This window comes from Heterodontus francisci, chromosome 43 (genome assembly GCF_036365525.1).
Source record: "Heterodontus francisci isolate sHetFra1 chromosome 43, sHetFra1.hap1, whole genome shotgun sequence".
Taxonomy (NCBI): domain Eukaryota; kingdom Metazoa; phylum Chordata; class Chondrichthyes; order Heterodontiformes; family Heterodontidae; genus Heterodontus; species Heterodontus francisci.
In genome coordinates, this window is record NC_090413.1 from 17,409,394 (window position 1) to 17,435,598 (window position 26,205).

At 43.8% G+C, this 26,205-nt stretch overlaps 2 protein-coding genes across 8 annotated transcripts in view; both read left to right on the forward strand.

Annotated features, from left to right (window-relative positions):
- LOC137355616 (adhesion G protein-coupled receptor E3-like) overlaps positions 1 to 4,239 on the forward strand; it is a 42,574-nt gene extending 38,335 nt beyond the window's left edge. Inside the window, exons 18-19 of one of the 3 annotated variants that reach the window (XM_068020954.1) lie at positions 230 to 334; positions 2,029 to 4,239. In XM_068020954.1, coding sequence (XP_067877055.1) covers positions 230 to 334; positions 2,029 to 2,040 — 117 coding nt within the window. In that variant the 3' untranslated portion in view covers positions 2,041 to 4,239. The remainder of the gene's footprint in view (positions 1 to 229; positions 335 to 2,028) is intronic. The other 2 variants (XM_068020955.1, XM_068020956.1) reach the window with 2 other exon arrangements.
- A 68-nt stretch (positions 4,240 to 4,307) lies between these two features.
- The window catches only part of LOC137355612 (adhesion G protein-coupled receptor E3-like), a 51,295-nt gene continuing 29,397 nt past the window's right edge, over positions 4,308 to 26,205 (forward strand). Inside the window, exons 1-6 of one of the 5 annotated variants that reach the window (XM_068020934.1) lie at positions 4,312 to 4,491; positions 13,915 to 14,007; positions 18,429 to 18,587; positions 19,956 to 20,102; positions 23,107 to 23,259; positions 24,194 to 24,913. In XM_068020934.1, the coding sequence (XP_067877035.1) occupies positions 4,461 to 4,491; positions 13,915 to 14,007; positions 18,429 to 18,587; positions 19,956 to 20,102; positions 23,107 to 23,259; positions 24,194 to 24,913 (1,303 nt within the window). In that variant the 5' untranslated portion in view covers positions 4,312 to 4,460. Of the gene's footprint in view, positions 4,492 to 13,914; positions 14,008 to 18,428; positions 18,588 to 19,955; positions 20,103 to 23,106; positions 23,260 to 24,193; positions 24,914 to 26,205 lie in introns of all 5 variants that reach the window. The other 4 variants (XM_068020938.1, XM_068020935.1, XM_068020937.1 and 1 more) reach the window with 4 other exon arrangements.

Below are 26,205 nucleotides of genomic sequence, written 5' to 3' on the forward strand. Positions count from 1 at the left end.
CCCATCAACATCCCATGGGCAGGCAGATGTGAATGGAGAGGCAGGGAGCAATGAGTCTGCCAAGGGCCACAAGTATAGGATGTCATATAGATTATGAAAAGTCTCTGAAATGGGTTCCTTATGTATAAGACATGCGCCTTTTGATTGAAACATTCCTCCGTGCAGCATGTCAATCTTTCCTTTGCACATATCAGTTAAAATCTGTTTGCTCTGTGATCTATGACTCAAGGTGAGAGATGGATACCGGGCCTGGTTTAATAGACTGTGCATTATCAGGAAGAAAGCTGACTTCGCAGATTCTGGGTCCACCAGTGTGCCGATGACCTCTGCAACAGTAAGTAGCCCATTGACCCAGTGTGAAACAAGTCTTATGTCACCAGTCATACTGAGCTGTTGGGTCATCTCATAGTATCCCCTCATTCCAGAGGAAATACTCACCGACCTTGAATGCTATGGTCTGGATGACTCAATATCACATTATGGAATGCATTCACCCACTAACCAATTGGAGGAACTTCTCATCCATTAGTTAGCCAATGACTCATAACCTTTGATGGAAATGGTGTGACTTAATGTGGAGGCTTTAAAGGATATTGTCATCATCCTCTTCCTCTAATACAAGTTCGAGGGCTCAGGAGCACTGAAATGACTGGGTAATACTCTTTACTAAAGCACGTCAATGAGATCATAAAACATCAATCCTTACAGGCAATGCAAGTGAGATAGAGGCACAAACTCACAGTCACGTAGCAGGGACTCCTCAGGAGGTCACAAACATGTCATCATTACTGCTTCTGTTAGCTTCCACAAGACTAGAAAAGCCCCCAAGGTGTGCCAGTGCCTGTACCTTGTCCATATGTAAATATATAATACCATTATGTTCGCGTGCAATATTCCTTCAATGAGTCTGTGTAATAAGATCTGTTTACTCACTAATGGGAAACCATGGGCGTTAGTTAAGGCCTTTCTGCTTATTTCTTAGCACCAACATAAAATGAGCCTATTCATAGCAGGTAGCCTCCCTATAGTCACTTGACTGATTTACTATTTCTTCTCATGGCTGGGTAAAGAGGCCATGATTCCAGTGCTTCCAGCCTGACTTGTATAGACGTTACAGAACGAGTATTAATGCGTGAAGGTATTTCACACAGAATCGTTACAGCACAGAAGGAGACCACTCGGTCCATCATGTCCGCATTGGCTCTCTGAAAGAGGAGCTCCTTCAGTCCCACTCCCCTGCCTTCTCCCCGTAACCCTGCACATTTTTCCTTTTCATATAACTGTCTAATTCCCTTTTGAATGCTTCAATTGAACCTGCGTCCACCAGACTCTCAGGCAGCGCATTCCAGACCTTAATCACTCGCTGTGTGAAAAAGTTTTTCCTCATGTCACTTTTGCTTCTCTTACCAAATGCTTTAAATCTGTTCCCTCTCATTCTCGATCCTTTCACGAGTGGGAACAGTTTCTCTCTATCTACTCTGTCCAGACCCTTCATGATTTTGAATACCTCTATCAAATCACCTCTCAGCCTTCTCTTCTCCAAGGAAAACAGTCCGAACTTCTCCAATTTATCTTCATAACTGAAATTCCTCATCCCTGGAACCATTCTTGTGAATCTTTTCTGTACTCTCTCCAATGCCCTCACATCTTTCCTCAAGTGCAGCGCCCAGAACTGAACGCAATACTCCAGCTGAGGCCGAACTAGTGTCTTATACAAGATCAGCATAATCTGCTTGCTCTTGTACTCTATGCCCCTATTAATAAAGCCCAGGATACTATATGCTTTATTAACCACTCTATCAACCTATCCTGCCACCTTCACTTTATGCACATATACACCCAGGTCCCTCTGCTCCTGCACTCCCCCCCCCCCCTTTAGAATTGTACTCTATATTCTATATTGTCTCTCCATGTTCTTCCAACCAAAATAAATCACTTCACATATTTGAAAAGCTCACCCTGGTTATTCTACCTGGTACACCTATACTTACACCTCATACGTCACTGTTTTTCTGTTTATCTCAACAGGAGAGGGTTTAAGAAATTTGGCATCAGTATTATATTCCTGTGTTTCACCCGGAACTTCCAGAGTGGAATACTGTGCTGTTGTGGCATTCACCTCATCCTTGAAAAAGGGAAAATATTCGCCTTTAGCAACGATGGACAGATATTGCTGTAACATTATCTACAGTTAGAATAGTCCTGGCTATTTCAGTAATGGTCCTGGAGGACTAGGGAACAGTCGAGCAACTATTTGGCCTCATTGCTTGTACAGTGGACACCTTCAGAAAAAAACACATACTTGCTTCCCGCCCAATGGTGCAACGAGTCGGTGAGCCACGGAGACCAGGAGACGACACACATTGCATCACTGACCACACTTTCGGGACTGGATGGGCCATCACTGAGTCAGCTCCTTTTGGGTACTCAGTTGAGTTTTGTCTTCACCTGACGCACATGCATGAACCAGTAGAAAGTAAAGTTTGTCTGATTGTGGAGTGGGTTCAGTGTTATCAATCTTACTGAGGTGACTATGTTGGCTCATTAATGCCAGCTGACACTGGTACCTGCTGGTGAAGTTACACTGCCCGGCTTACACTGCTGTTTGGCTGACTTGCTGCTCACTAGTTTAGAAGTGCAGAACAATGTTCCCTCTAAGCTGCACAGATGCATGACCACACAGGATTCAGAAATGTGCTGTGCATAAGCAATGTTCCCTTAAAGAAGTGAGATGTGCGGCTGAGCGTCAATTTTAAAGGGATCACGCAGTGCAACAAGTCGGCCTTGCACATCAAACAGAAATTAGAGGGAACATTAGTGCAGAGGCCAGTGTTAGCAGCTCTTCTCACCTCCCCCACCCCCTCTCCACCACCCCCGCCCCCAGCTGTGATGAGTTAACTCAAATTGGAACAGGAATTGAACATGGACCTTCCTGGTTGTGTGGCTCACGTCCACCCTGGGCACAACGGGCCGAATGGCCTTCTATGCTGTTTCGTGCTACGATTCTATGATGTAGAGTCAAATAGCCCAAATTTGGCTAATGCGTGTAACTCTCAAAAAAAAATCAATAAAGCATTATGGGTTCAAAATCCATGTCAAAGCCTTGAGCACAAAATCTAGACTGACGCTTTCAGCGTGGTACTGAGGGAGTGCGACACTGTCAGATGTGCCGTGTTTCACGAGACTTTAAACTGAGGCCCAATCTGCTTGTTCCAGCAGGCATAAAAGATTCAATGGGACACTTCAACGAAGAGCAGAGGAGTTCTCTCAGTGTCCTGCCCAACTCTAATCCCATGGCCAACATCACCAGAAGCAGTTGAAGTAGTCATTTGTTATTTGTGCATAAACAGACTGCTGCATTTGTTGACATAACACAGTGCCTGCACTTCAAATACGATAAGCTGCTGAATGTTTTGTATACATTTTCGTTCAAGTTCTGGAATTTCCTCCTTAAACGTCTCTGCTTTGCCAACTCTTGCTCCTCCTTTAAGACCATAATTGAAAACTGCCTCTTTCCCCAAGCTTTCAGTCACCTGTGGTTCAGTTAGTAGCACTTTTGCCTCTGGGTTAGAAGGTTGTAAGTTCAAATCCCACTCCAGAGACTTGTGCACAAAGTAAAAATCTAGACTGACACTCTAGTCTTGATATGCTGCACTGTCAGAGATGCTGTCTTTCAGATGAGACATTAAACTTAGACCCCATCTTCTCTCACAGGTCGATGTAGACGTTCCCATAGCACTATCTTGAAGAAGGGAAGTGGTGTTCTCCCTGGTGATCTGGCCAGAATCAACATCAGCAATTTTGCAGATGATCTGGCTGTTATCACATTGTTGTGTGTGGGAGCTTGCTGTGCGCTATTTGGCTGCTGCGTTTCCTACTTTACAACAGTGACTACACTTCGAAAGTACTTCACTGGCTGCAAAGCGCTTTGGGATGCCCTGTGGTCAGGAAAGGCGCTTTATAAATGCAAGTTCTGTCTTTCATCTTGATTGTTAAACTTTGGCACAATATCCCTGTACTCGGATTAAATAAAGACACTGGCTTTGGTTCATAAGAGGCCTGGTTTGCTTATGGATACTATCTACTAGTGAGTGCCTGTAAAAAGCTAATACTTTGTGAACGCTAATCTGTAGCCCTCAGTACATGTTGTACACTTGCGGTACAGAACAAGCTCTGAGTTATATTTTTTAACCAATGTTATTGTTACCAGATTTTCCCTTTAGTGCAAGCCATCAGTTTGAACTGATCATTATTCCTGAAAAATAAATTCCTGAAAAGACTGGGCTCTATAAATGCTGTATAGCTTTAAGAATCGTCCCACCCTGATCCTTATTCACATTTCCTGGTATCGGGCCAGGCTGTCGCCAAGAAGTCATTTGCAGATGCTAACACTTACAGTGATACAGGTCTGAAGTAACTGGAGTCGATTCGGTGAGAGACTGACTACACCTGAGAAAAGTATGGACTGGAGACAGTGCGCTCTGATATTGAGTGAGTTTTGCTTGTGTGTCAAGTCAATATGTGGGAGTTTAGACAGTGCAATAGGAGGAAAAATAGATGTTTGAGGCACTTAAACACTGTCCCCTTCCTCTCCCTTAAGCAAATGAGCTATCTATCTGTTCACTAAAACAGATTATCTGGTCGTTACCATAATTACTGATTATGGGAGCTTGCTGTGCACAGATTAGCTGTCGTGTTTCTTGCATTACAACAATGACTACACTTTAATGGTTGTAAAGCATTTTGGGAAGTACTGAGGTTGTGAAAAACGGTATATTAATGCAAGACTTTATTTTATTTATCCATTATTTAACTAGCTATAATATATATAATCATTGATCTATCAATGCTATCAGCTGTGTCTCATTTGGTAGCACTGGTGCCGCTGAGTTGGAAGATTGTGGGTTTGAGTTCCACTCCAGAGATTTGAGCACAAAACCAAGGCTGACATTCCCAGTGCAGTACTGAGGGAGTGCGGGCACTGCCAGAGGTGCCATCTTTCGGATGCGATGTTAAACCAAGGTCCCCTTTTGCCCTCTCAGGTGGATGTAAAAGATCCTATGGCACTATCTTTGAAAAAGAACAGGGGAGTTCTCCCCGGTGTCATGGCCAATATTTATCGATTCACCTCTTCGAGCCTGATCCAGCATTCAATACGATCATGAGTAATCGACTTCAATCCCTCACAATCCCCAGATTCCAAAAGTCTGTCGATCTCGGTCTCGAATATGCTCAACAACTAAACATCCACAACCCTCTGGGGTAGAGAATTCCAAAGATCCACAACCTTTGAGATGTCCTGAAGTTTGTGAAAGGTGCTATGTAAACGCAAGTCTTAGTCTGCCTGTCAGTCAACAGAAACCACTTTCTCTCTCCAGCGCAACTAATTCCCTTGGTAACTGATTATCATATTCAAGGCATGGACTGCACACACTGCTACTGACGCACTTTGCAATTTCCAACTGTTTCACTGAAACAAAGCTCACCTTTCGTGTTTTGTAGGAGTAATATAAGTTCAAGTAACATCAAAGCGATCGTGGAGTGCGAAAAGAATGACTAGTTTCAAACTGTTTAGGATATCTTTATTGTAGGGACCCTGGTGGTATAGGCGATGAATATGCCACCTGGACCACTCGCAGGTTTAAACCCAGAGAGCAGCCTGGACTGCAGGATCCGCCTGGAATTCTGCTCCACGAATGGCTACACCGTGACCCTGATGGAAATGTGTGGACATTGACTGCAGCAAGAATCGGGGTCAGCAGCGATGCCACCTGAAGTTGAATATCCTGTCGACGCTGTCCGCCTAAGTAGGCGTGTGGAGATTGGTCACTGGAACCATACATCAGATGTTGATGCGATGTCTCGAGGAATGGTGCAATTTGACAAGTACGCAGCCCAGCACGCCTGCAGGGGCCTGCTCCCAGATCCGAGTGTAAAGCGGGAAAATTGGAGCCAGTCTCTCTGGGATGGCCCTATTGGGACACACGCCAGGTAGCTGAGGAGGACACCAGAGATTTTACACTTCAGGTGTGTGAGGAACTTCAGTGCGGCAACATTGCTCCCAGTTCGATCTGCTTGATCCAAAACTCAACGAGTGGGATCATTGGCTTGAGTTCTGATCTTTGCTTTGCTTCACATTGGAAAATCGACACAGCAATAATTGGGGAAACAACACAGATTCTGTTTTAAAATCTATACTTTTGGGCCTTGATTTTTCTGCAGGAAGTGTGTGTGTTCAGGCGGGCGAGAGTCCGAGCGAGAGGGAAACCCCCACAGGAATCTCAGCCCGAGGCACGGGTCATTTTAAGGATGATGTCATCAGGCCGAAGCCTTTAAATTCAAAGTAGGCCTTCCCCTCAACCTGCCTGCAAAAGGAGCCTCGGCCTACTTGGAAGTCGACATATATATTAATGACTTGGATGTGAATGTAGGGGGCATGATTAGTAAGTTTGCAGATGACACCAAAATTGGTGGTATAGTGGACAGTGAAGAAGGTTGACTAAGGTTACAACAGGATATAGATCAACTGGGAAAGTGGGCAAGGGAGTGCCAAATGGAATTTCACACAGACAAGTGTGAAGTGATGCATTTCGGGAAGTTAAACCAGGCAGGACATATACAATGAATGGCAGGGCCCTGGGGAGTGTTGTTGAGCAGAGAGACTTTGGAGTGCAAGTACATAGTTCCCTGAAAGTGGCAACACAGGTAGACAGGATGGTGAAGAAGGCATAGTGCATGCTTGCCTTCATCGGCCGAGGCATTGTGTACAAGAGTTGGGACGTCATGTTACAGTTGTACATAACGTTGGTTAGGCCGCATTTGGAGTGCTGTGTGCAGTTCTGGTCGCCGCACTACAGGAAAGATGTGATTAAGCTCGAGAGGGTGCAGAAAAGATTCACAAGGATGTTGCCTGGTTTGGAGGGCCTGAGTTATATAGAGAGATTGGATAGGATGGGTCTGTTTTCCCTGGAGCGAAGAAGGCTGAGAGGGGACATGATAGAGGTATATAAAATTATGAGAGGCATAGATAGGGTAGATAGCCAGAGTCTGTTTCCCATGGTGGGGGTGACTAAAACTAGAGGGCATAGATTTAAGGTGAGAGGGAGGAGGTTTAAAGGGGATCAAAGGGGTAAATTTTTCACACTGGAATGAGCTGCCAGAGGAGGTGGTGGAGGTAGGAACAGTAGCAACATTTAAGAGGCATCTGCACAGGTACTTGAATGAGCAAGGCATAGAGGGATATGGAATTAATGTAGGCAGGTGGGATTAGTATAGATAGGCATTATGGTCGGCATGGACGCGGTGGGCCGAAGGGCCTGTTTCTATGCTGTATGACTCTATGACAAAGGTAAAATGGCTCCAGGTGGGAATGCAGTGACCCGGGCCTAATTTTAACGCCACTCCCACGCACCATTCTCGCTGGGCTAGAGGGATTAAAATTGAGCTTAGCTTAGAGATTTCCAGACAACCCACACAAAAATTGACAGGCCGCACTCTATGCGTAAATATGTGACATAAGAGGACGTGGAATAGAATGTTCAATCTATAAGACAGAGTCCACATAAAGAAATCAAAGCTTTGAAGCTCATTCGTACTTTAATGAAGCAAAGATTCAGTGTCTTAAAAATTTATGTTGAAAATGGGAAAAGCAAGCAAAAAGGATGAAATGGAGAGATACAGAAACCTGAATTCAAAGTGGAGAGATAAGGAAAATTATTTATTTTACACAGTGAGTTGTGGTGATCTGGAATGCGCTGCCTGAAAGGGCGGTGGAAGCAGATTCAATAGTAACTTTCAAAGGGGAATTGGTTAAATACTTGAAAGGGAAAAAAAAATGCAGAGCTATGCGGAAAGAGCAGGAGGAGTGGGAGTAATTGGATAGCTCTTTCAAAGAGCTAGCTCAGACTGGATGGGCCAAATGGCCTCCTTCTATACTGCATGATTTTATGATTTTGGAAGGTTTAATTGACCTTTATTAGGGAATGAGGAGGTGATACAGGAGATCCAATGGACTGGGTAAACATTGATGGGCCTTGCTCCCACACGTTTTATTCCGGATGTTGTCATTGCTAGCTAGAGAGTGTGTTTCTCTTTGAGTCGGTGTTGGTCTCCAATGAGGCTATAGCCCCTTATACCGGTTTACTTCCTTCCATTTGCACCCCGCAATTCTGCAGCCAGGAATGTGGGACAGAAGCCTGCTTTGTAGGCCAGATTGACACTTGTGTGGCTGCAAGAGAGCGTGAACCAGTGCAACCCATACCTTCCGATACTTGGTCTGCTCCTGGGGTACAGTCTGTATGCCAGGCGACACAGGAGATCAGGGAAAGGCACCAATGGCACTGAGCCTCTGTGGAATATTATTTTCGTTTACCCTGAGCTCTCTGAATTTCCTTCCATCCTCCCCGAAGGAGATGACCCCCTGAAGTGCAATGCCACAGGTATACCTCATTCAAGCACCTATTTTTCTTAATTAATTTGTGGGATGCGGGCATCACTGGCTGGGCCAGTGTTCATTGCCCTTGAACTGATTAGCTTGCTAGGCCATTTCAGACGGCATTTAAGAGTCAACCACATTGCTGTGGGTCTGGAGTCACATGTAGGCCAGACCAGGTAAGGACGGCAGATTTCCTTCCCTAAAGGACATTAGTGAACCAGATAGATCTTTACAACAATAGACAATGGTTTCATGGTCACCATTAGGCTAACTTTTAATCCCAGATTTATTAATTGAATTCAAATTTCACCGTCTGCCGTGGTGGGATTCAAACCCATGTCCCCAGCCCATTAGCCTGGGCTCTGGATTACTATTCCAGTGACATTGCCACCACCTAGATAGTGAGCGTTGATGGATTTGCAGGTCATGGGGCACCACAACCAGGCCATGCCCTCTCCTCATCCGATGTCCACACGCATTCCAGTACAAGAAGATTACAATCGGGAGAAGCAACACGGGCTGATTGTCCTCTCAGTTGTAGCAACCCATCACCTCCCACCACAACCCCTCCACACAACCCGACCCACCACAAAAGAGAATCCAAGCGGAGCCTGAAAGATTGGATCTACCTCCCAGAGTAGGTGCTGGGAGGCTATTTCCCCTTTCTGGGGAGTCTAGAACTAGAGGGGTTCAATATAAGGGGTCAGCCATTTAGAACTGAGACAAGGAGAATTTTTTTCACTCAGATGGTTGTGAATCTTTGGAATTTTCTACCTCAGAAGTCTGTGGATGCTCAGTTGTTGAGCATATTCAAGGCTGAGATCAATAGATATTTGGATACTGAGGGAATCAAGGGATCTGGGAATAGTGCAGAAAGATGTAACTGAGGTAGGAGATCAACCGTAATCTTATAGAATGGTGGAGCAGGCTCAAGGGGCCGAATGGCCTAATCCTGCTCCTATTTCTTATGTTCTTAAGACTTTTTACTTTAAGTGTAGAGAACAAGTGAAACTTCTCAGGACTGGCTGGTTGCTGGGCATTCAACCTAAATGAAGGTTTGTCCAAATACAATCAGGCCAAGGCCAAGTCAATAAACAAAACGTTCCACAAAGTTACAGGGGAAGTGTTTAAGGTGGGAACTTCCTGTTTCCGTTCATTGTTATAGAGGGGGTCTTTTGAAACAGACTCCAAACCTGAGTAAAGAAATATCTGCCCCTCCCAAACCATTACAGCCAGCTATTGTGTGGGAGAATGTTCCTTCATGTTTCTCTCCAGTTCGATGCACCACCTTAAAAATAGATTGCTCTTCAAATACTGAATGGCAAGGAGCTTCCTCGACAGAAAAATACACTGGAGGTTTGATTTTAAGTGGGAAAAGCTTTTAGAAAGGGATGAAGGTCAAAGGGTGTCACAAAGCAACAATACCCCATATGTAAAGGAACCCTTTGCATAGGCCGTCCAAAACTACACTTCAAAAGGCACAAAGCGCTTTGCCACCCCTGTGGTTTTGATAAGCTACTCTATAGACACAAGCTTTTATCTTTCGAGACATCAGGCAGGATTACCATTTCTGGTCACTGCTTACTGACGCCCCCCACCCCCGCCCCCCCCCCCCACCACCGCCACATGCTGAAAGTGCATGTGCTTGTCCGAGAATACTGGATTCAGTTCTGGGCACAGCACCTCAGGGAGGATATACTGGCCCTGAAGAGGGTGCAGTGCAGATTCATCAGATTGATACTGGGGCAAAAGGGTTAAATTATGAGGCCAGGTTGTGTAGACTAGGCTTGTATTCCCCTGAATGTAGAAGATTAAGGGGTGATCTAATTGGAGGTGTGTAAAATAATTAAAGGATTTCATAGGGTACGTAGAGAGAAACTATTTCCTCTGCTGGGAGAATCCAGAACAAGGGGACAGAACCCTAAAACCTTCCATCCAGTGGGAAATTCGAGCTAGTCCGTTCAGGGGTGAGATCAGGAAGCACTTCTTCACACAAAAGCTAGTGGAAATCTGGAACTCTTTTTCACCCCCCCCCCCCCCCACCAAAATAAAATCTGTTGAGGATGGAGGGTCAATTGAAAATTTCGAAACTGAGATTGATAGACTTTTGTTAGGCAAGGGTATTAAGGGATATGGAACAAAGCCAGGTAAATGGAGTTAAGCTACAGATCCAGCATGAGTTAGTTGAATGGTGGAACAGGCTTGAGGGGTTGAATGACCTCCTCCTGCTCCAACGTTCCTGTAACAACATGAAATTCCATGTGAACAACAATAGAATGTTGGCAGCATGTCCCTATTCCTATCAGTGACAACCTTCTTTTCTCTCATAGTTCACTGTTTGACACATTCACATAAGATTTCCTTTGAGCAGAACATTAACAATAACCACATTAAGATACTGTTGGTCACAGAGAAATTTGTAGACAAGCACAGTAATGGTGTACAGTAACTGGACATGAGTTATGGGGAGGAACTAGAGAAGCTGGGATTGTTTTCCTTAGAGCAGAGAAGATTAAGGGGAGATTTAATAGAGTGGTTCAAAATTATGAGGGGGCTTGATTCAGTAGAGGAGAAACTGTTTCTATCGGCTGACAGGAGGGACGGAAACCCAAGGACACAAGTTTAAGATAATTGGCAAAGGAACCAGAGGGGACTGGAGGAGAAATTCCTTGATGCAGCGAGTTGATGTGATCTGGAATGTACTACCCAACAGAGTGGTGGGAGTAGATTCACTAATGACTTTCAAAATTGTATTGGTTAAGTACTTGAAAAGGGAAAATTGCAGGGCTATGGGGAAAGCGCAGAGAGAGTGGGACTAATTGGATAGTTCTTCCAAAGAGCCAGCAGGGGTACAAGGGGCTGAATGGCCTCTTTCTGAATTGAAAGATTCTATGGCACTCTGTCAAAGGAAAGGAAACCTCTTTATGCTTAATTATAGCAGCCAAAATATTTTTCCTCCAAGTTTTCATGCATCAGTTTGTCAATGAACTCACCAGGTTGGCACCAGATATATCTGGGGCAATATGTGTTGTTCTGGTTACATACCCAGAGGAAGTCGATTACTTCCATTGAGTGGGAACAGAGGAGCAATGCACTTGCGAGGAAAGGTTAAGGAAATTAGACATGTTTTCTTTAGAAGCGCAGAGTCCATGAGGTGACCTAATATAAGTTTCCAATAATCTGAAGGAAATTGATTGAAAATAAATGACCCAGGCAAAACATTCATTGGATAACAGGTTCAAATACCAGAGTATTGAGGAGTTAAAAAATAGAGAGTCTGTAGGATGAAGGGAGGAGATGGATTTTTCACCCTGCGTTATGCAAACATTTCCCAGGATAGGTCATCCGCAGATTATCTGTCGATTTGTGGATTCTATGCTATTTAAGCTCCTAGAACAGGCCAAATATAACCAATCGTGCACCCCAGTCCACCCATTTAATCCCCGACCATTGATCATGTGGACCCCACCCATCCTTATAAATGTGCTTCCATAGAGAATGTACAGCCTACTCTATCAGGGATTCTACCTGGTCCATTGAATCCTCTACCACTGATCGCATAAACTTTATCCATCCATTTAACGTCCTATCTTATCATAGATTCTATCCCACTTCATTAAAGTCCTTCCAAGACTCAGTTTGCCTCTTTCCAAAATCATGAACAATCTGTCCATTCAGGTATTCTACCCCTTTGGAGACAGGAAGTCATGTGATGGAAGCTCCAGGAATGCATGCAACCATTACTGGTGACCTGAAGCACAGGTTCTGCTATCGTCACTGGACATTCCAGATTCCCTTTGATAGTTAATTCTTGATTTCTCAATAACACAGACAATTCAGATCTCCTCCGATGTTCTATGTTCATTCATGACCTGTGAACATGACTGTCAAATCCAGCATTTCTTGCCCATCCCTAATTGCCCTCGAGAAGGTGGTGGTGAGCCTTCTTGAACCGTTGCAGTCCATCTGGTAGGGGTACACCTACAGTGCTGTTAGGAAAGGAGTTCCAGGATTTTGACCCAGCGACAGTGAAGGAATGGCGATATAGTTCCAAATCAGGATGGTGTGTGGTTTGGAGGGGAACTTGCAAGTGGTGATGTTCCCATGCATCTGCTGCCCTTGTCTTTCTTGATGGAAGAGGTCGCGGGTTTGGAAGGTGCTGTCGAAGGAGCCTTGGCAAGTTGCTGCAGTGCATTCTGTAGATGGTACACACTGCTGCCACTGTGTGTCGGTGGTGAAGGGAGTGAATGTTTGTAGATGGGGTGCCAATCAAGCGGGCTGCTTTGTCCTGGATGGTGTTGAGCTTCTTGAATGTTATTGGAGCTGCACCCATCCAGGCAAGTGGAGAGTATTCCATTACACTCCTGACTTGTACCTTGTGGATGGTGGACTGGCTTTGGGGAGTCAGGAGTTGAATTCCCAGCCTCTGACCTGCTCTTTTAACCACAGTCTTTATATGGCTGGTCTAGTTAATTTTCTGGTCAGTGGTAACCACTAGAATGTTGATGGTGGGGGAATCAGCAATGGTAAGGCTATTGACTGACAAGGGGAGGTGGTTAGATTCTCTCTAGTTATTTGATAATTGTGCTGCTAGAATTGATACTGAACCAAATAGAGCAGAAAGGTTCCAATTTCAACTCATGCTACTTTGTCTAACCTCAGGCCAAACATCAGTCTGAGTGGTACAATTGGTCTCTCCTACTTATCACTGCCAACTGGTGATCCCTTTTAGAAATGTCGATGTTGGGTGAGGACAAAATCAGAGTCAACTGTGATGCATCTGTAGTTGCATAGCCAACTGTCATTCCACATCTAAGCTCACAGAGGAAGAATAGTCTTGATGTATCGAGGGCTGCCGATCCCTATCCAGCTGCCCTTCAGTGCCTGTAGGAGAGAAGACGAGGAAACTGGAACTGGGAATAAACAGACCATTCAGACACCAGCTGCTGCAGAGAATGAACAGCAACAACAATGTGCATTTATACAGCGCTTTCTGCATAATAAAATGTCCCAAGGCACTTCACAGGAGCGTAATCAGACAAAATCTAATGCCGAGCCACAAAACGAGATATTAATGACAGATGACCAAACACTTGGAGGAAGAAGTAGGTTTTAAGACTGTATTAAAGGAAGAGAGAGAGAGAGAGATGGAGAGGGTTAAGATGGGAATTCCAGAGCTTAGAGTCTAGACAACTGAAGGCACAGCCTCCAAAGATGGGCTCAAGAGAGTGAGGGATGGAAGAAGTGCCAGAATTGGAGGAGTGCAGAGATCTCAGAGGGTTGTAGGGCTGGAAGAGGTTGTACAGATAGGGAGGGGGGTGTGGCAAGGTCATGTGGGATTTGAAAATGAGGATGAGAATTTTAAAATCGAGATATTGGTGGACCGGTCGACAATGTAACACAGCGAGCATAATTCAGGAATATAAAATTCTTCTTCAAAATCTTTGATGATTCTCTTTTTTCCTTTCTATTTTTGACAGTGCATTACATTGGTTATCTTGTGGTCCTGTCTGTAGTTACAACTCAACCCTGCTCACATGAAGACACACTCATGAGGAACCAAGACTGCATTGGTGAGCTCCACTCCAGGACTTCCCTCTCATATTGAGTTTGTGTAATACCACAGGAAGAATATATTTCAACCGGCAAAGTTCAAATCGAACAGTTGACACATTCTCAGTTGTCTGTGAACTATGTTTTCATACCTTAAACAGATCCTCACTTGTTTAAAATTAGTGGACAGAGGTAGTGTGACTGCATTCAGTGTCCATGCATGTTCTTCCCTACTGAGTAAGTAGATCCCATTCATGAATATTTAGAAACCTAGGTGAAAGGTCAAAGGTTGACTGAGGACAGGTTGATCGACTAGGCTTTTAGTCCCTTGAGTGTAGAAGATTAAGGGGTGATCCAATTGAGGTGTTTAAGATGATTAAAAGATATAGATGGGGTAGAGAGACAGAAACCATTTTCTTTGGTGGGAGAATCCTGAACAAGGGGACATCATCTTAAACTTAGAGCCAGGCCATTCAGGGGTGATGTTACGAAGCACTTCTTCACACAAAAAGGGAGTGGATATCTGGAACTCTATACCCCAGCTGATGCTGGCAGTCAATTAAAAATTTCAAAATTGACCTTAGTTTTTTGTTAGGTAAGGGTGCTAAGGGATACAGAACCAAGGCAGCTAGATGGAGTTCAGATACAGATCAGCAGAATAGTTGTGAGGGACTGAAAATGCCCACCTCCTCTTCCTTTCATTTCCAAAATGTTGAAATAGTTGTCCTCTTCCTTCGCCTTCAAGGGTAATACAAGTGAAGGCACATGAAGAGATAGAAGAGAAAGGTTTTAAAAGTCCTCAACAAGGTGATAGGCATTAATCTCTGTTATGCTATGTGGACCAGTTATACCAGTCGCATAGGTGAGAAAGAGTTCTCAATGACTAAGGGGTAATCAATCTTGGAGATGTAGTACAGGGTATTTGCGAAAAAGATAAAGTTGATTTAAACATAGGAAAGCACCAAAAAAAAATCTCCATTTGGGCATCAACTTTATAGTTTACTATATACGACGTAGGTAGGGCTAGGAAATAGGTTCTGCTGAGGGACTCTGAGTAGCTTGGGGCTAAACTAAAAAGCAGAGCCACAAAGGTAATAATCTCCGATTACTACCTGAGTCATGTGCAAATTGGCGTAGGGTAAATAAGAGTAGAGAGGTAAATTCATGGCTCAAAGATTGGTGTGGGAGAAATGGGTTCCGATTCATGGGACACTGGCACCAGTACTGGGGAAAGAGAGAGCTGTTCCAATGGGACGGGCTTCATTTGAACCATGCTGGGACCAGTGTCCTGGCAAATCGTATAACTCGGGTTGTAGGTAAGGCTTTAAACTAAATAGTGCGGGGGAGGATTCAATTGAAGGGAAGTTTAAAAAGTTGAAAAGTAACAAGAGAGCAGAGGTGCAGGGTAGTGAAGGGGCATACGTTAATCAGAGTGTGGCAGGAAGGGACAGAGAATACAAGCATAAGAGTACAGCAGAAATTAGAGACAGAGCTAGGTAAAAATAGTAAAAAGTCTAAGCTTAAGGCTCTTTATCTGAATGCATGTAAATGAGCTGATGGCACAAATAGAAACAAATGAATATGATTTGATAGCTATCACAGAGACTTGGTTGCAAGATGACTATGACTGGAAACTCAATGTTCAAGGATATGTGACGTTCCGGAAGAATAGGCAGAAAGGAAAAGGAGGTGGGGTAGCTTTGTTGTTAAAGGAAAGGATCAGTGCAGTTGTGAGTAATGATATAGGTGCAATAGATCGTGATGTAGAATCAGTTTGGGTGGAAATAAGAAATAACAAGGGAAAAAAATCACGGGTGGGAGTGGTCTATAGGCTCCCGAGGAGTTGCCTCTCTGTTGGACAAAGTATTAATCAGGAAATAATGGAGGCATGTAAGAAGGGCACTTTGGAGATGGAGAAAGACTACAAAATACTGCAGTACAGAGGGATCTGGGTGTTCTTGTACATGAAACACAAAAGGTTAGCATGCAGGTGCAGCACGTAATTAGGAAGGCAAATGGAATTTTTGACTTTATTGCTAGGGGGTTAGAGTTTAAAAATAGGGAAGTCTTGTTACAGCTGTACAGGGTGTTGGTGAGGATACACCTGGAGTACTGTGTACAGTTTGGCCCCCGTATTTAAGGAAGGATATACTAGCATTGGAGGCAGTTCAGGAAAGATTCACTAGGCTGATTCCTGGGATGAAGGGGTTGTCTTATCAAGAACGGTTAAACAATTTAGGCCCTTATTCATTGGAGTTTAGAAGAATGATGGGTGTTCTTATTGAAACATATAAGATTCTAAGGGGACTTGACAGGGTAGATGGTGAGAATATGTTTCCACTGGTGGGGGAATCTCGAACTAGGGGACATTGTTACAGAATAAGGGGTCACACATTTAAAACTGAGATGCAAAGGAATTTCTTCTCTCAGAGGGTAGTGAATCTCTAGAATTCTCTACCTCAGAGAGTTGTGGAGGCTAGGTCACTAACTATATTTAAGGAGGAGGTAGATAGATTTTTGAAATCTCGGGGAGTCGAGGGTTATGCAGAGCAGGCCCGAAAGAGGAGTTGAGGCCTGGGACAGATCAGCCATGATCTTATTGAATGGCGGGGCAGGCTTGAGGGGCTGAATGGCCTACTCCTGCTCCTATTTCTTATGTTATGTTCTTATGCACTACACCCAACTAAAGAACTGAATTTACCCCCGTTATTTGACCCTGAATTCAGGAAAATGGGTGGTGAGGCCTACCACTGCTCCCCAGCTTCAGCCTTGTTTCCCTCCTCCTGCTCACTGCTCATCCCTGGCTACTGGTGATAAGGGTAAGAGCCAGAAAATTGCCCCATTTCCTCCCAGGTTTACGCCACTGCCTTTTGCCAACTGATGGATGACAGGTTCAGTGTAGCGGTGGTAATAGTCCCGATGTCACTAACTGGAGGTAGAGGAGGCCTCTACTAGACCCTCTTCCTCCAATGTTACTCCTGTGCATCTACTGTTGTGGGCCTCATTTTCTGTCAAGGTCCAAAAAGCAGCAGTCCTTGCCTTCTATAAAGCTCTACTGCTCCTTTATGGTCCTCACTGCACATCATGGGAGGAATTTTATGCTCCCCCCGTGGCGACTTTGGGGATGGATTGGTAGTGGGGTGTGACGCTACCACCTTCCCACCTCCACCCAAATTAAGTCCGGAGCGGGAAGGCCTGTGAACGGCCTTCCCACTCCACTGCCAATTGAGGCCCTTAAATGGGCAAATAATGCCCAATTAAGGGCCTCATCCTGCTGCCAATGGAATTAGCCCAGTTGTGCGTGGGTCTGCCACCACAGGGAGAGCACGTCAGGCAAATCCGTGGGGGCTGCTTGCCGGCTCCGAGAGTGGGGATGGGGGACCCTCCTTTAAAGGCACTTAGTGCCTGAAGAAGGGACCCGGCATCGTGAAGGAGGGCCTGCTGGGAGCCATCACACTGACCTTGCTACCAAAGCCCCCAACATTCCCCCTCCCTGCGAAACTCCTCCAGCCCTAATTTACCTGTGGCCTGGGTCCAGTGGCGCTCCTGGGCCCTGGGTAGGTGCTCCACCGACAGTTGCCATCACCTCCGCAGTGGCATTGCTCAGTTAAAGAGCTGCCAGCCTCTGATTGGCCGGAAGCTCTCAGTGGGCAAGACTTCCACCGCCAGGGTCCTTAATCCCGGGAAAGGCCTGCCGCTCTCCACTTAAGTGCCTAATTGGCACATAATCTAGAGGGCCTACGCCAAAGGAGGCAACGCTGGACTCTCGCCAGTGCTTTAGCCCATGGCCGAGATCCCCGTCACCGCGATAAAATCCTGGCCCATGTTTCTGCAGTGGTGTACCTACTACATCCCAACTTATTTTCCTCCTTAGCCCTGTTGGAGGGCAGACAGAACCTTGGTTTAATGTCTCATCCGAAAGATGGCACTTCAGACAGTGCAGCACTCCCTCAGTACTGCATTGGATTGTCAGCCTGGATTATGCAGTCAAACAATAACAACATTTATATAGCACCAATAATGTAAAAGCATCCCAATGCACTTCAGAGGAGAAGTTATCAAAAACAGATTGTCACCAAGCCACATAAAATATTAGGACAGGTGATCAAAAGCTTGATCAAAAAGATAGGTTTTAAGAAGCATCTTAAAGGAGAAGAGAGAGACGGAGAGGTTTAGGAAGGGAATTCCGGAGGCACGGCCTCCAATGCTAGTGCAGTTAAAATCTGGGATGTTCAAGAGGCCAGAATTGGAGGAACTCAGAGATCTCAGAGGGTTGTAGGGCTGGAGGAGTAGGCAGAGATAGGGAAGGGGCGAGGCAATGGGAGACTTAGGGTCTAAGCAGCTATGTTTGATTCCCGAGCAGGCTGGTGTCAGTCACTGTATGTTGCTAGTCACCTGAAAATTGAAGGGAACCTATTGTTTATGGTCTGTTTCATCACAGACGATGTTGACTGCTCTAAGGATTATCCATATGCCATCAGAGAGTGTGGCGATAACACAGAGTGTTACAGTACACCGTTCAGAAGCCACTGCAGCTGTAAGAATGGGTTTATTTCCACCACTGGTGAAATATCCTTTGATACAAGGACAGATTGTGTCGGTAAGAATCATATCCACTTCTCACTGAATTATTTCTTTCACATGTACATAATCAGGTGTGTTAGAGCTGGGGATGGGACAGTGAATTCATCAGTAACAGTATCAAACAATCTCAATTCTGGTGTGGCACAGTCAGAATCAAGTACAGTCCCAACAATCTGCCTCAGCACTCAAATCCATTACTCATTTTTTTTTTCTATTTCACACACTGGCACATCCTGTATCCTTTGGGAGTGAGATGACCAGCTTAGTGCCAAGTTAGGGAGAGGCCTTATGCCCATAACTATAAAATGGGCACATGTAGTCTTGATTCAGCTCCTAGGTCCATGCCAACTAGGAGATGCTTTGGGATATTGGACAGAAGGTCCTTACAGCTCGGACAGAGAGACTTTTGTCTCATCATAGATAAAAGCTCAAATGTTTGCTGGTGTCAGCTGTGGCTCAGTGGGTAACACTCTTGCCTCAGTATTAGAAGGTCATGGGTTCAAATCCCATTCCAGAAAGACTTGAGCACATAATCTACAATAACACTCCAATGCAGAACTGAAGGAGTGCTGAGGTACTACCTTAAACTGAGGCACTTTCTGCCTTCTAGGGTGAACTTAAACAATCACATGGCACAGTTTGGAAGATGAGTATATATTTATTCTATAATTTAATGTGAAAGAACAAAAGGTAACATGAGGGGAAAAATGTTTATGCAGCGAGTGTTTAGGATCTGGAATGCACTGCCGAAGAGTGTGGTGGAAGCTGATACAATTGTGGCTTTCCAAAGGGAATTGGATAATTAGCTGAAGTGAAAAAATTTGCAGGGCAATGGAGAAAAGGCGGGGGAGTGGGACATGCTGAGTTGCTGTTGCAGAGAGCTAGCACACGGACACGATGGGCCAAATGGACTCCTTCCGTGCTGCAGCCATTCTATGATTTTATATGATCCTATGATTCAACACACATCACTAATAAACAGATGATCTGGTCATTATCACATTGATCTTTGTGGGAGCTTGCTGTGCGCAAATTGGCAGCCGCATTTCCTACATTACAACAGCGACTGCACTTTAAACGTCTTTCATTGGCTGTAAAACGCTTTGCGACATCTCGAGGTCGTGAAAGGTGCTAAATAAATGTAAGTCTTTCTTTTTAAAATGCCAAGTAGATTGATATTCTCACTCAACTAACTTTCTTGTAGCCACGTGAATATTTCAGCATATGGACTACAGCGATTCAAGAGGATGGCTCAACTTGGGATGGGAAATAAATGCTGCCCTTGCCAGTGACACTCACATCCTGAGAATGAATCATTTTTAAAAAATTATAATATATTATGCATCAACAGTAACTTTCAGCAATAAATTTCCATTTATTTCAGATATCAACGAGTGTGATGAAGCAGAATTATGTGGGCCAAACGCAAGCTGTAACAACACAATGGGAAGTTACTATTGTTTCTGTAACCGGGGATTTGAGTCTTCAGGAGAGATATATTTTCCTGCTTTAACTGCAACATTTTGTCAAGGTAAGGCTAGCAGTCCTAGATAAACCTCCTCCTCCCCACAGCGTATGAGAGTCATCGTACTGTTGCTTACTTTGACTTATTAGATCCCAGGACCTTAAGATGATGGAATGCACAATGTTCATCAGTCTCTCCTTCTTCCTGTGGTCTACAGACTTCTAAAATGCAAACCAGGCATCGCCAAATCATTATTTCCTCATCTTTCTTACTGTTTGTAACCTTGATGATGTCCTGCTTTGTGGCCTTGGCTTCAATAATTACTTAAGACATTGTGAGTTACACAGTAGGATTGGAACTATTGAAAAAGTTCCAACAACCATTCTATTTTTTACCAGATGAGTCTACCACTTCTCCATCTCAACCATGCGCAGATCTCTATCCTTTCATAGTTCCAGCAAGCTCCCTCGGTGACTCAAACAAAAATACAACAGGATCACAGAAACTCCAGTATGCAAGAGAGACTGTTCAGCCCATTCTGCCTGTGATTGCCCCTCAAATCTCTCATGGACCTCACCCCATCCAATCTCCGCAAACTCCTCCCTTTAACCCAACATTGGTGGCCATGCCTTTACCGGCCTTCAACCTAAGCTCTGGAATTCTCTCCCTGAACCTCTCCGCCACCCTCTCCTCCTTAGATGAAAAAAGATGGGAGGAGGCTCAAGCGGAGCATAAACATGGACTAGTTGGGCCGAATGGCCTCTTCCTGTGCTGTATATCTGATGTATTCCTATGTAAGATTTTCCTTAAAACCTACCACTTTGACCAATGTCTCCTTCTTTCTGAGTATCAAGCTTTTTGTCTGGTTATGCTCCTGTGAACTTCATGGCTTACTACATTAAATGCGCTATATAAATTCAAGTTTTTTGTTGTTGTGGTGCATCTCAGGTGGTATGGCAGATTATAATTTAGCTCAGCATCCTTGGGTTAGAGTGGATTAATTGGTCACCTCCAAGTTCCCCTCCAAGTCACACACAACATCCTGACTTTGACATTTATCACCATTCCATCATCAGCGCTGTGTTAAACTCCTGCAACCGCCTCCCTAACATCACTGTGAAAGTACCTTCATTACACAGACTGCAGCAGATCATAAAGGTCTACCACTACCTTCTCAAGGGAAACTAAAGATGAGCAATAAATGCCAGCCTTGGCAGTGACACCCACATCTTGAGAATGAATATGTAAGATTTGATAAGATAGGGGTGTTTTATACCCGCTTCCAAGGTAGGAACAGACTTGGCAGCCCAAAGCTTGTTATGAATTGACTTTATTGAGATAGAGGTAAGGGCAAGTTTGTTAAGTTTTCAGATAAACCATAATCACAAACTCAGGCAGTAATTAACAGTCTAACACAGATACTACCTGTATTAGAGACTGAACGGCAGAGCGCACGACTCATTCTCTTGCAGCTTTTGGTCTTCAAGTTTTCCTTGTCGGTCTCTCTCTCTCTCTTTCTCTCTCGTCTCTTGTTCAAAAATTCTCTGTTGTACAATGTCAAAGACAAGACTTCTTTTATCCTGGCAACTTTCCAATTAACCGTCTCCTCTCCCAATTAGTGATTAGTCTTGTATTAAAGGACGCCTTTCTTAACCAACCAAGAATCATTTTGTGATGGTTGCTAACCTTTTGAATTTGCGCAAGTAGTACCCCTTTGTGTTGATTACTTTAACTCAATGCTTTTACATTTCGACCTTCCTTATCTCACTACAAGACAAATCTACACAGAAGCTGTTTTCACTCTGCTCTCACGGTCTCACCCTTTTGCTGCAAGTAAGCATTTTAAAACTTGACATAATCTCCCAGAATCCCCCTACCTTGACATCTTGATTACCGTGCCTTATTTCCTAAGTTTTTCTACTTTACCATACTACAAAGAAGGGTTCTAATAAAGCTAAATGTTAGTTTATGATAATAGTTAGTTCTTAGTTTATAATAGCTGGATTTTAACAATTAGTATGCTGGTTAGTAACTTTTAGTCACCTCATAATCTTACAAATATTTTTAAAAATTGCCCAATCTAAATGGTGGGGACTGTAATAAAATGAGAACACTACTGAAATGATCCAAATGGCTGACAATTTTTGTTTCTAATATATTGATAATATATTTTAAACTTAAATAACAACTTTCAACAGTTCTCGTCACAATATTATAAAAAAGACATAGCAGCATTGGAGCAGGTGTAAAAAAGATTTACTAGAATGATATCAGAACTGAGATGTTATTCCCATCAGGAAAGATTGAGCAGGCGGGGGCTCTTTTCTCTAGAAAAGAGAAGGCTGAAGGGTGACCTGAAAGAGGTCATTGAGATTATGGAAGGTTTGATAGGGTAGACTTCGAAAACATGTTTCCACTTGTGGGCAACACCAGAACTGAGGAGCATGAATATGGTTGGCACAGTGGCGCAGTGATTAGCACTGCAGCCTCACAGCTCCAGGGACCCGGGTTCAATTCTGGGTTCTGTCTGTGTGGAGTTTGCAAGTTCTCCCTGTGTCTGCGTGGGTTTCCTCTGGGTGCTCCAGTTTTTCCTCCCACCGCCAAAAGACTTGCAGGTGATAGGTAAATTGCCTGTTACAAATTGCCCCTAGTGTAGGTAGGTGGTAGGGCATATGGGATTACTGTAGGGTTAGTATAAATGGGTGGTTGTTGGTCGGCACAGACTCGGTGGGCCGAAGGGCCTGTTTCAGTGCTGTATCTCTAAATAAATAAAAATAAATAAAATAAGATAGTCACTAATAAATCCAATAGGGAATTCAAGAGAAACTTATTTACCCAGAGTGGTGTGAATGTAGAATTCACTACCACAGGGAGTTGTTGAGGTGAATAGCATAGATGCATTTAGGGAGAAGCTAGATAAATACATGAGGGAGAAAGGAATAGAAGGAGATGTTAATAGGGTTAGATGAAGAGAGGTGGGCATGTTGGGCCAAATTGCCTGTTTCGGTGCTGTTATTGCTATCGCACTTTTTAAGAATAAAATTCCATTTTAGTTTTCCATTTATTTCAGATATTAATGAGTGTGATCATGATAATGATGAATTATGTGGACCAAATGAAAGTTGCCACAACACAGTAGGAAGTTACTTCTGTTCCTGTCACCAGGGATTCGGGAGTTCAGGAGAGATTGACTCGTCTGATTTAACTCAGACCCGATGTCAAGGTAAGGCTACCAGTCCTACATGGTCTTCCTCCTCACCACATCCCTTTGGGCTCACCGAACTGTTGCATGTATTAACTAACACTCTTTGCCCGGGATCTTCAAACTATGGAACCCCTCAGCCTCCTCAGTCTTAAAGGGGTGAGGGACTTCAGTTATATGGAGAGATTGGAGAAGTTGAGGTTGTTTTCCTAAGCGCTGAGAAGGTTAAGGGGAGATTTAATAGAGGCATTCAAATGAATGAAAGGTATTGATAGCGAGAAACTGTTCCAAGTGGCAGGAGGGTCAGTAACCCAGAGGGCACAGATTTAAGATAATTGGCAAGCCAGAGATGAGGAGAAATATTTTTACACAATGAGTTGCTGTGATCTGGAATGTGCTGCCTGAAAGAATGATGGAAGCAGATTCAGTAGTAACTTTCAAAAGGGAATTGAATAAATACTTGAAAAGGAAACATATTGCAGGGCTATAGGGAAAGAGCTGGGGATTGGAACTAATTGGATAGCTCTTTCAAAGAGCCATCATGGGGACAATGGACCAAATGGCCTCCTTCTATTCTGCATGATTCTATTCCTTTCCTGCTACAATTAAAAGCCAAACTTGACATCGGCTAATTAATATTTCCTTATTTTTCCTTACTTTTCCTACTCTTTCTGATTTCAGATTTTTAGCCAGATTCCACAATACAACAGATAATCCTATTAATACTGGCTCAAATGATTAATGTTTAAATATTTAGAGATTGGATCCATTTTCCCAGTTCTTTATATAAATATCAATTGGACACTTCTCCTGTTTCAGCTTTGACTTTCTAATCGAGAAGTCAGTGTTGCTTAAAGCTTGATATTTCTCAATAAAACTGAATTAGCCATTGTGGTAAAACTGGGTGTATAAATCCTGAACTAGGCTGTAGCTTTTTCATTTTCGAATTCCACAGAAATCCCACCTGGTGTACCTACAAGACCCAGGGAGCAAGAGGCACCTGATAAAGGGAACATGACTGTTCCTGATAATAGGAACACACCTGCACCTGTTGATGAAAACATACCTGAGCCAAATAATGGGAACGCACCTACGTCTGATAATGGGAATATCCCTGCGCCTGTTAATGGGAACACACTTGAGCCTGCTAATGGAAATATACCTGATCCTACTAATGGAGGAATGCCTGATCCTGGTCGTAGGAACACACCTGATCCTGGTAATGGGAACACACCTGAACCTGTCAGTGGAAACACATTTGATCCTGGTAATGGGAACACATCCATGCCTTTTAATGGGAACACACCTGAGCCTGTTAATGGAAACACACTTGATCCTGGTAATGAGAACACACCTGCGCCTTTTACTGAGAACATACCTGATCCTGGTAATGGAAACACATTTGATCCTGGTAATGAGAACACACCTTCTCCTTTTAATGGGAACACACCTGAGCCTGTTAATGGAAACACACTTGGTCCTGATAATGAGAACACACCTTCTCCTTTTAAAGGGAACACATCTGCGCCTTTTACTGAGAACATACCTGATCCTGGTAATGAGAACACACCTGAACCTGTTAATGGAAAGACACTTGGTTCTGGTAATGAGAACACACCTACGCCTTTTAATGAGAACACAGAAGAGCTTTTTAATGGGAACACACTTGATCCTGGTAATGAGAACACATCTGAGCAGATCATATATTTCCACTCTCTGTACATCAATCAGTCAAGTTTAATTGGGGTTTAATTATATTGTGCAGTAAGGAAGGATGGAATACCTTTATTTAAGTAGCATCTTAAAAGTCTGGAGATTTCCATATCTTTTGTTACTGAACTAAAGCACAATTTTGCACAATGTTAATCTGTTTCTGAAATTGAATTGAATGAACTGAGCAGAAACCTCCTTTTACCTGATCCTTTGATAACAGAAACCAACTAACATTTCTCACCTGACAGAAGGAGTTGGCTTTGTGCAGATGAATGCTGCCTTTGAATAGTCACTGACTAGTTAAAAATCAGAATGATGAATTAAGACCAACATCTATAAACCACTAGCATGAAACAAGTCAGCGGCCGGGCTGTATTTAATTAGAGTGAATGAAACCTTCCAGCGGCCGCCTGAATCTCCGTGGCATCAGCTTCACTCAAATGGATTTGTGGTTATGGGTACAGTCGTGTAGTGGTTACGTTACTGAGTAATAATCTAGAGAACGTGAGTTCAAATTCCACCCTAGCACTGGAAAATTGGAATTGTTTAAAAAAAAAGCCTGGTATCAGTAAACGTGACCATGAAACTGTCAGATTGTCATAAAAATCCAATTAGTTCACTAATGTCCTTTAGGAAATGAAACCTGCCTTGCCTAGCTGGTCTGGCCTGTATGTGACTCCAGTCCCACTCCTATCAAGTGGTTGATTCTTAACTAGCCTCTGATATAGTCAAGTAAAAGGAAGGAAGATAAGTGAATGAGGATCGGCACAGACTCAGTGGGCCGAAGGGCCTGTTTCAGTGCTGCATCTCTAATCTAATCTAATCTAATACGATGTGCTGATAGAGTGAGATGGGAACGGGCTGTTGTCGACCAGAATCACCAGTATCGCTCTACTGGGCCAAATAGTCTCTGCCTGTGCTCTAAGTTCTACATATAAAAAGCCAAACTTCAAGTAATAACATTAGCTGGTCTCCAGTTGGAAATGTTTCAGGTTCCCAGTGAGTGGGGAATGTATGTTTGAGATTAGCCCATGGCTGTTCAGACGCTGACAGATCTGCCACGTACTTCCAACGTTTTCTGTTTGCTTTTTCAGCTTTCCAGCGTACACAGTTGAATTTCCTTTCATCTCTGCTCCCTGCTTCAGTCACTCTGCTCAATCCCCCCTACCCCCGCCCGACCATCAACACCTCTACGTCTCAGTGAAATTCTGACTCGCTCTGCAAGTGCGTCCATTGTTGAGTTAAAACTTTCTG